At 44.4% G+C, this 14,024-nt stretch overlaps 1 protein-coding gene across 1 annotated transcript; it reads right to left on the bottom strand.

Moving 5' to 3' along the window:
- Window positions 1–10,797: 10,797 nt before the first annotated feature.
- On the bottom strand, window positions 10,798–11,973 carry LOC129476194 (protein ARMCX6-like; the record flags this gene model as incomplete). Its single annotated transcript, XM_055268889.2, has 1 exon — window positions 10,798–11,973. A coding segment is annotated over one exon (573 nt), but the record flags the coding sequence as incomplete, so codon positions are not given.
- Between the last annotated feature and the right edge of the window lie 2,051 nt (window positions 11,974–14,024).

Raw genomic sequence — 14,024 nt, 5'->3', positions numbered from 1 at the left:
AATTGGAAGAGGAAAGAAAAACAAGGTGGGAGGTAATGTAAATATGTTGACATTCTTATCCTTAATGACTGAGGTCAAAGGATACCATCTAAACCAGACAAATATGGTGATACAGGTATAAGTATATTGAATAGTATAAACACTAAGAAATGTAATCTAACCAACTAAAAGTGTATGAAAAGAGGAAAGGGAGTAGGGCAGAGGACTAAATATGTATAAAGTTCATCCTTAAAGCATTATTCATAATAGCAAGAAAAATGAAAACACACACACACACACAATATTCACAGATAGGGAACTAAGTAATTATGACATATTCATGCAATAAAATACTATTCAGCTATAAAGTGAAAAGCAAATTTTTAATCTAGTGATAACCAAGGATTGACAAGGTTATTAACACATTGCTGTTTGTGTGTATGTGTGTTTGTGTGTTTATGTGTGCCTGTGCAATATCTCTATAATAATGCATTAGAAACTGCTTCTGGTGGGAGAGAAGCAAGTAGTTGGTAAGAGAGGGGGTTAAAAGATTTTTAAATGTATACCCTTTGTTATCTTTTGAATTTTGAACCACTAGGATGTGTTACCAGTTTTTAAAAACAAATTAAGTTTAAAAATAAGATAAAATGCGGTCAGGTGCGGTGGCTCATGCCTGTAATCCTAGCTCTTTGCAAGGCCGAGGTTGGCAGACCACCTGAGGTCAGCAGTTTGAGACCAGCCTGGCCAACATGGCGAAACCTCATCTCTACTAAAAATAGAAAAATTAGCTGGGTGTGGTGGCACATGCCTGTAATCCCGGCTACTCAGGAGGCTGAGGAAGGAGAATCGCTTGAACCCGGGAGGAGAAGGTTGCAGTGAGCCGAGATTGCCCCACTGCACTCCAGCCTGGGAGACAGAGTGAGGCTCCGTCTTAATAATGATAATAATACTGAGAGATTTTGTCACCACCAGGCCTGCCCTCAAAGAGCTCCTGAAGGAAGCACTAAACATGGAAAGGAACAACCGGTACCAGCTACTGCAAAATCATGCCAAATTGTAGAGACCATCGAGGCTAAGAAGAAACTGCATCAACTAACGAGCAAAATAACCAGCTAACATCATAATGACAGGATCAAATTCACACATAACAATATTAACTTTAAATGTAAATGGACTAAATGCTCCAATTAAACGACACAAACTGGCAAATTGGATAGAGTCAAGACCCATCAATGTGCTGTATTCAGGAAACCCATCTCACGTGCAGAGACACACATAGGCTCAAAATAAAAGGATGGAGGAAGATCTATCAAGCAAATGGAAAACAAAAAAAGGCAGGGGTTGCAATCCTAGTCTCTGATAAAACAGACTTTAAACCAACAAAGATCAAAAGAGACAAAGAAGGCCATTATCTAATGGTAAAGGGATCAATTCAACAAGAAGAGCTAACTATCCTAAATATATATGCACCCAATACAGGAGCACCCACATTCATAAAGCAAGTCCTGAGTGACCTACAAAGAGACTTAGACTCCCACACAATAATAATGGGAGATTTTAACACCCCACTGTCAACATTAGACAGATCAATGAGACAGAAAGTTAACAAGGATACCCAGGAATTGAACTCAGCTCCGCACCAAGAGGACCTAATACACATCTACAGAACTCTCCACCCCAAATCAACAGAATATACATTTTTTTCAGCACCACACCACACCTATTCCAAAATTGACCACATAGTTGGAAGTAAAGCTCTCCTCAGCAAATGTAAAAGAACAGAAATTATAACAAACTGTCTCTCAGATCACAGTGCAATCAAGCTAGAACTCAGGATCAAGAAACTCACTCAAAACCGCTCAACTACATGGAAACTGAACAACCTGCTCCTGAATGACTACTGGGTACGTAATGAAATGAAGGCAGAAATAAAGATGTTCTTTGAAACCAACGAGAACAAAGATACAACATACCAGAATCTCTGGGACACATTCAAAGCAGTGTGTAGAGGGAAATTTATAGCACTAAATGCCCACAAGAGAAAGCAGGAAAGATCCAAAATTGACACCCTAACATCACAATTAAAAGAACAAGAAAAGCAAGAGCAAACACATTCAAAAGCTAGCAGAAGGCTAGAAATAACTAAAATCACAGCAGAACTGAGGGAAATAGAGACACAAAAAACCCTTCAAAAAATTAATGAATCCAGGAGCTGGTTTTTTGAAAAGATCAACAAAATTGATAGACCACTAGCAAGACTAATAAAGAAGAAAAGAGAGAAGAATCAAATAGATGCAATAAAAAATGATAAAGGGGATATCACCACCGATCCCACAGAAATACAAACTACCATCAGAGAATACCACAAACACCCCTATGCAAATAAACTAGAAAATCTAGAAGAAATGGATAAATTCTTCGACACATACACCCTCCCAAGACTAAACCAGGAAGAAGTTGAATCTCTGAAGAGACCAATAACAGGCTCTGAAATTGTGGCAATAATTAATAGCTTACCAACCAAAAAGAGTAAAGGACCAGATGAATTCACAGCCGAATTCTACCAGAGATATCAGGAGGAATTGGTACCATTCCTTCTGAAACTATTCCAATCAATAGAAAAAAGGGAATCCTCCCTAACTCATTTTATGAGGCCAGCATCATCCTGATACCAAAGCTGGGCAGAGACACAACCAAAAAAGAGAATTTTAGACCAATATCAGTGATGAACATTGATGCAAAAATCCTCAATAAAATACTGGCAAACCGAATCCAGCAGCACATCAAAAAGCTTATCCACCATGATCAAGTGGGCTTCATCCCTGGGATGCAAGGCTGGTTCAACATACGTAAATCAATAAATGTAATCCAGCATATAAACAGAACCAAAGACAAAAACCACACGATTATCTCAATAGATGCAGAAAAGGCCTTTGACAAAATTCAACAACCCTTCAAGCTAAAAACTCTCAATAAATTAGGTATTGATGGGATGTATCTCAAAATAATAAGAGCTATCTATGACAAACCCACAGCCAATATCATCCTGAATGGGCAAAAACTGGAAGCATTCCCTTTGAAAACTGGCACCAGACAGGGATGCCCTCTCTCACCACTCCTATTCAACATAGTGTTGGAAGTTCTGGCCAGGGCAATCAGACAGGAGAAGGAAATAAAGGGTATTCAATTAGGAAAAGAGGAAGTCAAATTGTCCCTGTTTGCAGATGACATGATTGTATATTTAGAAAACGCCATTGTCTCAGCCCAATATCTCCTTAAGCTGATAAGCAACTTCAGCAAAGTCTCAGGATACAAAATCAATGTACAAAAATCACAAGCATTCTTATAAACCAATAACAGACAAACAGAGAGCCAAATCATGAGTGAACTCCCATTCACAATTCCTTCAAAGAGAATAAAATACCTAGGAATCCAAATTACAAGGGATGTGAAGGACCTCTTCAAGGAGAACTACAAACCACTGCTCAATGAAATAAAAGAGGACACAAACAAATGGAAGAACATTCCATGATCATGGGTTGGAAGAATCAATATCGTGAAAATGGCCATACTGCCCAAGGTAACTTATAGATTCAATGCCATCCCCATCAAGCTACCAGTGACTTTCTTCACAGAATTGGAAAAAACTACTTTAAAGTTCATATGGAACCAAAAAAGAGCCCGCATCGCCAAGTCAATCCTAAGCCAAAAGAACAAAGCTGGAGGCATCACACTACCTGACTTCAAACTATACTACAAGGCTACAGTAACCAAAACAGCATGGTACTGGTACCAAAACAGAGATATAGATCAATGGAACAGAACAGAGCCCTCAGAAATAACGCCACATATCTGCAACTATCTGATCTTTGACGAACCTGACAAAAACAAGCAATGGGGAAAGGATTCCCTATTTAATAAATGGTGCTGGGAAAACTGGCTAGCCATGTGTAGAAAGCTGAAACTGGATCCCTTCTTTACATCTTATACAAAAATTAATTCAAGATGGATTAAAGACTTACATCTTAGACCTAAAACCATAAAAACCCTAGAAGAAAACCTAGTCATTACCATTCAGGACATAGGCGTGGGCAAGGACTTCATGTCTAAAACACCAAAAGCAATGGCAACAAAAGACAAAATTGACAAATGGGATCTAATTAAACTAAAGAGCTTCTGCACAGCAAAAGAAACTACCATCAGAGTGAACAGGCAACCTACAGAATGGGAGAAAATTTTTGCAACCTACTCATCTGACAAAGGGCTAATATCCAGAATCTACAATGAACTCAAACAAATTTACCAGCAAAAAACAAACAACCCCATCAAAAAGTGGGCAAAGGACATGAACAGACACTTCTCAAAAAAAGACATTTATGCAGCCACAAAACACATGCAAAAATGCTCATCATCACTGGCCATCAGAGAAATGCAAATCAAAACCACAATGAGATACCATCTCACACCAGTTAGAATGGCCATCATTCAAAAGTCAGGAAACAACAGGTGCTGGAGAGGATGTGGAGAAATAGGAACACTTTTACACTGTTGGTGGGACTGTAAACTAGTTCCACCGTTGTGGAAGTCAGTGTGGTGATTCCTCAGGGATCTAGAACTAGAAATACCATTTGACCCAGCCGTCCCATTACTGGGTATATACCCAAAGGACTATAAATCATGCTGCTATAAAGACACATGCACACGTATGTTTATTGCGGCACTATTCACAATAGCAAAGACTTGGAACCAACCGAAATGTCTAACAACGATAGACTGGATTAAGAAAATGTGGCACATATACACCATGGAATACTATGCAGCCATAAAAAATGATGAGTTCATGTCCTTTGTAGGGACATGGATGAAACTGGAAATCATCATTCTCAGTAAACTATCGCAAGGTGAAAAAACCAAACACCGCATGTTCTCACTCATAGATGGGAAGTGAACAATGAGAACACATGGACATAGGAAGGGGAACATCACACGCCGGGGACTGTTGTGGGGTGGGGGGAGCGGGGAGGGATAGCATTAGGAGATACACCTAATGCTAAATGACGAGTTAATGGGTGCAGGACATCAACATGGCACATGGATACATATGTAACAAACCTGCACGTTGTGTGCATGTACCCTAAAACTTAAAGTACAATGATAATAATGATAATGATAATAATGATAATAATAATATAAAATGTAAAGAGTTGGCTGATTGGTCTTTGCCCAGCCTTGTAGATATCATGTGAGATCCCTAATATATGTTTTGTAGAGTTTCCTCATTCCACAAACATCTGTCTTTGTTCTATCCTCCCGAAAACTGAGGCAAAGGGTACAGGGCAATATTCTCGTTGCCAACTTGCCCCCTGTGTGCCTCCCTATTTTCATTATTCACCATCAAGACTAAGTAATTAGGATATTTCTCTGTTTGTATATTTCTCAAAAATAAGAAACATGTACAAGTTGACAGCACCTCAATGGACCTTATGGCTTATAAGAAGCAGAAAGGTACTGCCAGTACCTTGCTCAAGAAACTCTGAGTTCTCAAAGCTAATTTTAAAAATTCATAGCTATCAATTTTAAGTTTTCCTAAATTCCAAAATCTGCCATTACATATTGGTAACCAGGCCTGGGAGATTCTGACCAAAGATCTTTAACATAAGCCAAAGGTAGTGAGAACTCAGGACCTAAAGGAAATCTTTATCAGAAAGAAACTTTGTGGAAAGGAGAGAGGAAAGATGAAGAAAAAACAGCCAATCTCATGTGTCCTGGTTCAAATCAATTCCCAAATTGAAACCCTAGAGAGTGGTGGGTGTCAGGTATTACCAGATAAGTTACTGGGAAATTTAAGAGTATTGGGGTTAGTTTCTTCACTTCCATAGGCACAAGCTGAAAAAATGCTGAGTCTAACATGGGACAGCTCAAGTGTAAGGCTAGAAAAGGCTGTGAGAGAAGGCTGGTGATAACATCTCCCAACACTTCCCTTACCTCCATGCCCCATCCCCAGGTGAGGGGAAGTTGCCAACTTCATCTACGACCCAACTCAAAGGACTGGATAATTAAAAATACAGAACTCTGGATATAGATCTATGCATTGACAATTGGTCTTTGTGAGATGCAAATATTTATTCAGAGGACGGTTGTGTAACACGGTTATCTGGAGTGCTTAATCATGGTAATAGCTTCAGCCATCAAATTGCCTTTCCTTCCTTCAAAATTATCCCATATCCAGATATTTGAGAACAAAACACAATAGAATACTGATGGCTAGACTTAATAAAGACCTTGCCAGGGTCGAAAGAAACATGATCGAATAAACCAGAAGAACTAGTTTGAACTACTCCACTGCCAGGGGAGTGGGGGAGAAAGACAGCATAAAAATAAAACGAAGGCAGGGAAAGGGTCTTTAGAAAGATTTCTGGGAAAAGAACATTTGTAGAACACTAGGTCCAAATGCTTTGTTTTTTCCCCCTTCCCTCCTCTTTGAGAGTAGCAATGGTGAGGCACTTCACTGTCCAATTTTTTCATTGCTATTCTCAAAGCAGTAGAAGCCAAAGATATGGCCTGTGTGCTGGCATGTAGGATGAGGACAGAAGAGTCAAATTAGCAGTCTTATAGGACAAGGTAAATATCATGTCCACACAGAAAAACAGATAAATCCTTAGGAATACCCCAAAAAGAAATGTGAATGATCTTTATAAAGAAAATATCACAAGTGACAAAAAGGTTTAAATAGTTGTACATAGATAAAATTCTAAGATGCCAATCCTTGCCAATTTGATCCATAAAGTTAATATAATTTCAATCAAAACATAAATGGTGTGTTCTACAATAAATGACATTAGTATAATTAATAATATATTTAGAGAAAATTAAGATAGAAAATCTACCTCAAACTGTATGGACAGACAGACAGACAGACACACACACACACACACACACACTACTAGTAGGTTAACAATGAAGCTAACTGTAAAAAAGATATTGTGTTTGTATTCCTTCTAAGGAAATAGGCAAAAGTTTTTCTTATAACTTTGAGAAGGAAAGGCTGTCATGGAAAATAAAGAAAGGAAGGAAGGAAGGAAGGGAAGAGGAAGCAAGAAAACAGTACATATAGAAGTCCTAAAAGGAAAATATTGACAGACACAGAAAACTCAATTTCCTGAGTGATGAAATAAATCACGCATACACAAAAATATCCAGAGATGGGGTGAGTGAAAACATTTGCAGTGGTTGCAACATGTTACAAGGATCTTATTTCAAGTGTAGCTAATGACTACCATATGGGACAGTACAGCAACTCTATACTTAGAAAAGGAAATTGCTTTTGTCTTGCACAGATATAGTAATTTGGGAGAGGAGAGAGACCAGTGCCCAGTTTGCCATGATGCAAAGCTTGGCGGGATGAGAGTTCCTAAGCTTCCTGTGGGCCGCAATATGTCCTGAGAATGTACCTGGAGCAGAGGCTTGCTCACAAGCACCAACACAGCTCTCTCCACCAACGCACACACACACACACACACACACACACACATACACACACACACCACCTGCCTTAGGCCACCTAGTGAGCTGAGGGACTCCAAGTCAGTAAGACGTTCCTGAGGGAAAGGGATGCGCCTCAGGAGAAACTTTAATGAGCGGGTGCGCAGCCGGGCTCATGAGGATCCCAGAACGTGCCACAGACAGCACTAGAACGGAGTGCTCAACCAGTGGTGCTGGGCTTATCAGCTAATCATGCGGGAAAAGAAGTCAAGTCACATCACTGTCTCTCACCTTGCACAAAAGTAAATTTCAGGCAGATCGATGAGACAAAACTCTGAATAGAAAGGTGTGAAAGAAGGAGAAAACTGCCAAGGAGACTGTGTTCATGGGAAAGTGGGAAAGGCTGTCCTAAACGTCACACCAAAACAAGAGGCAATAAGGGAAAATGGATCTCCAGGATGGAAAGGAGGCCATGAGCAGAGAGAGTAGGGAAGTGGCAGCCAGTGAGAAGACACATCTGGCATCTGTAACTGACGGGGCAAGGGCCGGCCCTCTGCAGCACTCTGCTGGACTCTGGTGCAGTGCCAATCTGCATCATAGAGCAGCCAGTGTCCCTCAGAAGAGAGGCAAGAGCGACCCCTTGCCACAGCTGCCCAACTCTTAGCCCAGTGGTGCATCGTCAGAGGGACGGACTGGGTGAGGGCTACGCTGGTCCAGGGTGGCACTTAAAAGTAAGGGGATCGTTCCTGGATACTGCTTTGAGAATGACACAGAGCACCCCGGTGAGGATCCAGCGTCTGAGACAGGACGTGCCTGCCGGGAAGCTGGTTGTCTGCAACCTTGTGTGCACTCACCTGGAGGGGGGCGGGGTGGGGGTGGCAAACCACAAAATCCCTAGGAGAGGCAGCAGGCTGGGGAGGGCACCTGAAGTTGGTCTGGAAGTCAGTCAGTGCCTACAGGCACCAAATGGAAACGTGCTCGTAAGATAGATGAGAAGGAAAACTCAGGGCCCTTTCAGGAGGTGGAAGACAGCCTGTGGCGGCAGTTCCAGATTGACACAAGAGATGGGCTCAGGCTGGGGCGGCACCATCGAGGCAGAGCACTTCCCACAGAATGTGGCAAGCTCAGGATTGATGACCTTTCCCAATGTTTGCCACGGGGAAGCCCAGAAAGGCTGTCTTTTGGTTGCAGCAGGCAGGTATGTATTGTGATTGATGGCTCAGGGCTGTTTTTATGTTTGCGTTACATGTGGAATGGGGGCACCGGCGCCCTTGCCAGTGCTGAGAACCTCTGAGTGTCTTGATCAGGCCCTGGGAGGCAGGCCTGCTCCCGACTCCCCCGAGCATCCCAGGGAGGCAGAATCCACGGGAACTGGGCTCGTACCCAGGCACTGCAACCAGTCAGGGGATGAGGGGCAGGACAGAAGGGCTGTGCGTGAGTGCTTTCGGGAGGGCAGTGCCAGCAAATGGACAGGAGGGTTTTGACTTGGGCCAAGACAACGCCGTGGAGACACTTGGACGCTGATGGGCTTTTCTGTGACAGAGTTTGCTCAGGAGATGGACAGAAAGCCTCTGGGGCGCTCCCTGAGTTAGGACTCAGCTGCGGCCTCAAGGTGTCAAGTGCCTCAGAGATGGTGGACAAGTCTACGTAAAGGCAAACTCGGTAGCGTGCAGGGAAGTAGGGAGGTGCATGCTAATTCGGGACCACAGGCTAGGAGGATGCCTTTGTGCTCAAAGAGACTGGGCAATGAGGTGTCACTGAAGACAGCATTGGCGAAGCAGGCTCCACTGGGAAAAGTGCACACGGAGCTGTCTGCAGGGAAATCCCCTTTGAAATCAGATTGCCCAGCCAGACTGCGGTTGGCTTGGGAGAAAGGGTGGTCCTTCTGACAGCTATCAGGAACCCTTAGGAACCGAGACAGGGCTCCCAGAGCCAGCCAAGTAAGCCCCAGCAGTGTGAGCCTTGACGGGGGGTGTGGTGTCACAACAACAGCAAGTCACTTGTTGGCCATCCCAGGCACCAGGGCCTGGGAAGAGGTCTGGTCCCCATTCCAGGTGGGAGGGTTTCCCAGAGTTGGTCAGGGGACCCGGCAGGCGCTCAGGCCCTGTGGCCAGCATGGACTGTGGGGCAGATGGTACAAGCAGGAAAGTTGTAACCCACCTGGAACGCAAGCTGCGGGGGGAAGGGAGAATAAGACAAGAAAAGAAAGCTTTGTTCTGTGTGGAAGAGAACAAGCAGAACGCCCAGCACCACAGAGATTGCGGCTGCCCAGGGCACAGTGACCCACAGCAGCAGCCCTGGGAGACTGAGAGGGCACCGGGCACGGCAGCAGCCTTGCCCAAGGGGAAGCAGATGTGTTTACTGGGTTTGCCATGGCTTTAGGGAAGGGGACCACTTCTTGACACACACATCACAAACATGCAGGGAACCTGGCTTTGCTGATGGGCGGGATCTGGTAATGTTGGAGGTGGGGGCGGGGCAGAACGAGCTGCCCTGACCCATGGAGTGCTTCTGCGCCCACGGGTTCTTCCTTTCCTGGCAAGGTGCAGGAACCTCAGATGGAGAGTGTGGAGGTGTCTCCGGATGGATGGAGTGGCCACGGTCGTGCCAAGTGCCCTCAGCATCTGCCCTATCACCCCCGCAGCTAGTTGATGGAGGGCTCCACTGTTCCCTTCCTGGGTCCCGCCACAGGTAGTGGGGATATGGAAGAAAGGAGGTTGCTCCAAAGGGAGCAGCGGCCAACCCTCTCACTCTGCCAGGAAGTAGCCCTGGGGATCCAAGGAAGAGAGAAGGAGGGCTGGAAGCAGATTTCCCCGTGGCTTCGCAGGAGGGATAGAACTACACAGGGTAGGTGCTGGGCAAGCGGCAACCTTTATCGCCATCACTGTGCAATAAATGCGCCCCGATGCGTGGTAGAGCGCCCCCACCTGTTCCACCCCGGTCCCCATCCCCACGTCGGGATGCGCAGACAATCGAAAAGGCCAGGGTTACTGACCTTTCTCTCCAGGCTGGCAGTCAAGGAAAAGACATTAAGAAGGGATTTCTCTGTGCCGGGCACGGTGCTGCCTGCTCCATGAGTATTGTCTCTTTCAGTCCTCTCAACTTTCCATCCCAATTCCACGAACTCCCCCGCTGTGCCCCTCCCCTTCCCCCACCCCCGCTCCCAGCCCCTTCTTGAAGTTTATTCTGAGCACTGCAGCCCCTCTGCGTCCTGTGAGCACCGATAAGCCTGCATTTGTCAGGGAGCAGACGTTCCAGTCAGCTGGCGTTTACCGTGCTTTTTTTCTGTCCTTCTCTCCGTGCAGACTGTAAACTCAAGGACAAGGACCATGACTCTTTTCTGCCAATCAAAGCACACAACTTTATTGATGATACACACAGATGCGGACTTGGGTGGAAGAGGAAGAGGTTAAGTCGGTACAATAGACAGAAGAGCAGTGCACTTTTTTGATGAATAGGTTCACTATCCATCAGGCGCGTGTAGAAGAAAGAGTAAACGAAAAATAATTCAACCTAAGCTGCAACAGATGCATTTTCAGCTCAAGCTGCGATATGCCTCTGGTCTCTGCAAAGCGGTCCGCTTGGACAGGGAGACCACCACAGGCAACAATAGCACTCGTGATGCCGTAATTTGATGTTCTTTGTCCACAGCAGGCAGCTGAAGTGATCCCCTCACCACATGAAGGAGGCTGCAAGGGAGGAATTTACAATGCCAACATTGCCTGCAGACTGCACAACCAAGAAGTTACTCAAAGCTCTGTGGGAGCCCCTGCCTGGCCAATAAGAGTGTGGTTCTGGATTGAGCCCTGGAACTTTCACCCAATGAGGTGGTGATTGGCTAAGGCTGGATCTTCAGTAGCACCCTCTGCAGATTCTTTGACATCTGCAAACCAAGCGCGTTGTGGGTGGATTCCGTCCCATTGTGTTCGAGAGGGCCGTTTATGGGGCAGGGGTTTCCAGGAGAATCTCTCTGTTTCCATTTCTGATACAGAGGGACATGAATGAGAAGAGCATCTGGGCACTGACTAACTCCCCCGCCAAGACTGGCTTTTCAGACAAACCCATCAGCGGTTTCAAAACCTGAACCTTAGCACATCCACTTCCCTCTGATATCAAAGGAAACTTCAAGTCTGAAACGGACTTGGCAAGCATGTTATTAATAACTGTCATGCTTATTAACAAATTTAATCCGGCCTGCTGCAGAAATGAGTTGCAGCAACGTGACACAGTCTCCCGACACACTTCATTGATGTACATCTTAATCTGGCCCTGACTTTCAATACTCGCATGTAAGCTATCCGGGGCACACAAAGCCTCTCTAACAGTGGGGTCTGGAGTGGGGCTCGTGTTTCTAGCCATTGAGAGGCTGGCCACATGGCTATTGATATCCTGGCCAAACGGAAAGCCCGCATCCTTGGGCTCGGCAAACAACAGTTTTCCCTGAATGAAAAGACACTTGGAGAGGTCCAGAACACAACTGCCATTTTTAAAGTTTTGAGCATACCCAGAAATTTTTTTATTTTTATTGGGGGAATAGGTGATTCATTTTTATTTTGATGGTTTGCTTTTGGAGAGGCTGCGAGATCTTACTGCCCATGATTATTGTCAGACTGATCCCCAGGGCTTGGCTTGTCCTCAACTCTTGACTGCAGATCATGGGCCTTGCCTGTCTTCCCCACTGTCTGCAGCTCCCATGCTCTTTTTGTTTTTCTTGCTTGGTTGTGCCTTCTTCTGATAAGTGGATGAGCACTGTGTTAACTTCTAGACCAGACTTCCATATCTTCTTTCACAAATTCGTCAGTCTGAGTATATCCCACATCTAATGCAAGTCACAGATGGACATCACTCTTTAAAAGGTGATCTAGTTGTGGCATTCCAAGAAGCAGATTGTTAGACATTCTTTTCCTGGACACAATCAATCTAATTGCCATCCAACATGGACCTAGCAGCAATGCAAACACATAGAGCTTTCAGATGAGTCTCCCCAAAGAGACATGTCAATGCACAGGATACAAGGGTATCAGTATCTCTATTTCCGGATTGAAGGTCTTAATTTTCAAATGTTCCTCCTCTGGGGTTTTACCTCCCTCAAACTCATTTCCACTATTTTCCCAGAGGTGCAGCATTTATCTTTTTCCAGCACCAATGTAAGAGGAGAAAAAAACAAAGGCTGTGAGAGGGAGAAGCTGAATTGCCTCTGGACTCTGTAGTCTGCCTCGGACGCCTCGTTTCCATCCCTTATCTCCAGCATATCACACTCTGTGGAGCAATTTCTTTCCTCCCTTACTTAGATTATTGTCTACAGGTAAACAGAGAAAAGAGAATAGAGATTGGTAAATGAACTGACACATAAGTTTCAGGTGCATCCACTCCAGAGTGAGGAATATAACTTTCCAAAGTCTCCCATTTAGGTCTCAGGCACACCCATCTTCACCACCCTGGCTTCCTGCCACTTTATTCCTCGCCCTTCTCCCATGAATGCCCACTTTTCTGCTCTACCTCACCTCACTCCCCTTTCTGTGCCATAGATTTTGACACCGCTTTCTCAGAGCCATAAAGGATTGGGATTAAGGGTTTTCCGAAAACAGGACAGGAGTAGAAGGGCAAGTTCCAGTTTAGCACTTGTGTGTACCACCCTCTTGTGACTGGTTCTGGCTCCATATTTCCTTGAAGGAATACACTCTTGCTTCATTCTCTACCAGATAACCTGTAATTTTCTTCTTCCTTTTTCTTGGGTTGTACTGCCCCCTACAGACAGACAAACCAATATCTATCGGTAGGGTCGGTGAACACAGCGCTGGGTGATAGGCCACAGTTCCTACCTTTTACTGATTCTGGACTCTGTCAAATATTTCCCACCTCTCACTCTCGGCTCCGCAACACCAACTCTCCCCCTGATCCTATGCACCATTTAGAGAACTAAAATAAGCAGGTAGGTGGGGCGAGAGACTTCCCAGGCAATCCTCATTCTCACACCAACCTGCACATAACCAGAGCAGTTTCTTCTTTCTTCACTCATCTACAAACACGCCTCTCTGAGGTCAACAGCAGAGAGCTGATGGCTGGATCAAAAAGACTTGACTTTCCCACAGATCTTGGTCACCTGAGACATACGTCACTAATGAGCCATGGTTGCCACCAGTAGTGATGCAAGAGTGTGCCTGCCTCTCTCTCTTCCCCCAAGCACACCAGACCTGTCACTCATTTTTTTTCTTCGCCAATCCTGGAATCCAAAAGAAAGTGCATTACCATTTTGTTGGAATTTGTTTTTCTCTGATTTCCAGAGACAAAACTTATTCTGACACTTTCTTATCTTCTCCTGCAGCAACCGTCTCTTTGTATTTATACTTCTTTATTTTCATCCTAGAATACTGGGCAACAGCACATCTTTTTACTTCCTCTCCCCTCAGCAACTAATATCCATCATCTTGCTTAGACCCATGAAAAAGCAGATTTCATAAAACAAGGCATGGAGAGATAAATATTTTTAATTATATTTTTCTTGCCTCTGCTCACTTTTCTTGGAAATAATGATCTTTTAAAAAGATTTTTTATGCCTTTGT

This window comes from Symphalangus syndactylus, chromosome X, assembly GCF_028878055.3.
Source record: "Symphalangus syndactylus isolate Jambi chromosome X, NHGRI_mSymSyn1-v2.1_pri, whole genome shotgun sequence".
In the NCBI taxonomy this organism is placed as follows: Eukaryota; Metazoa; Chordata; class Mammalia; order Primates; family Hylobatidae; genus Symphalangus; species Symphalangus syndactylus.
This window is presented reverse-complemented; position numbering and strand designations above follow the sequence as displayed.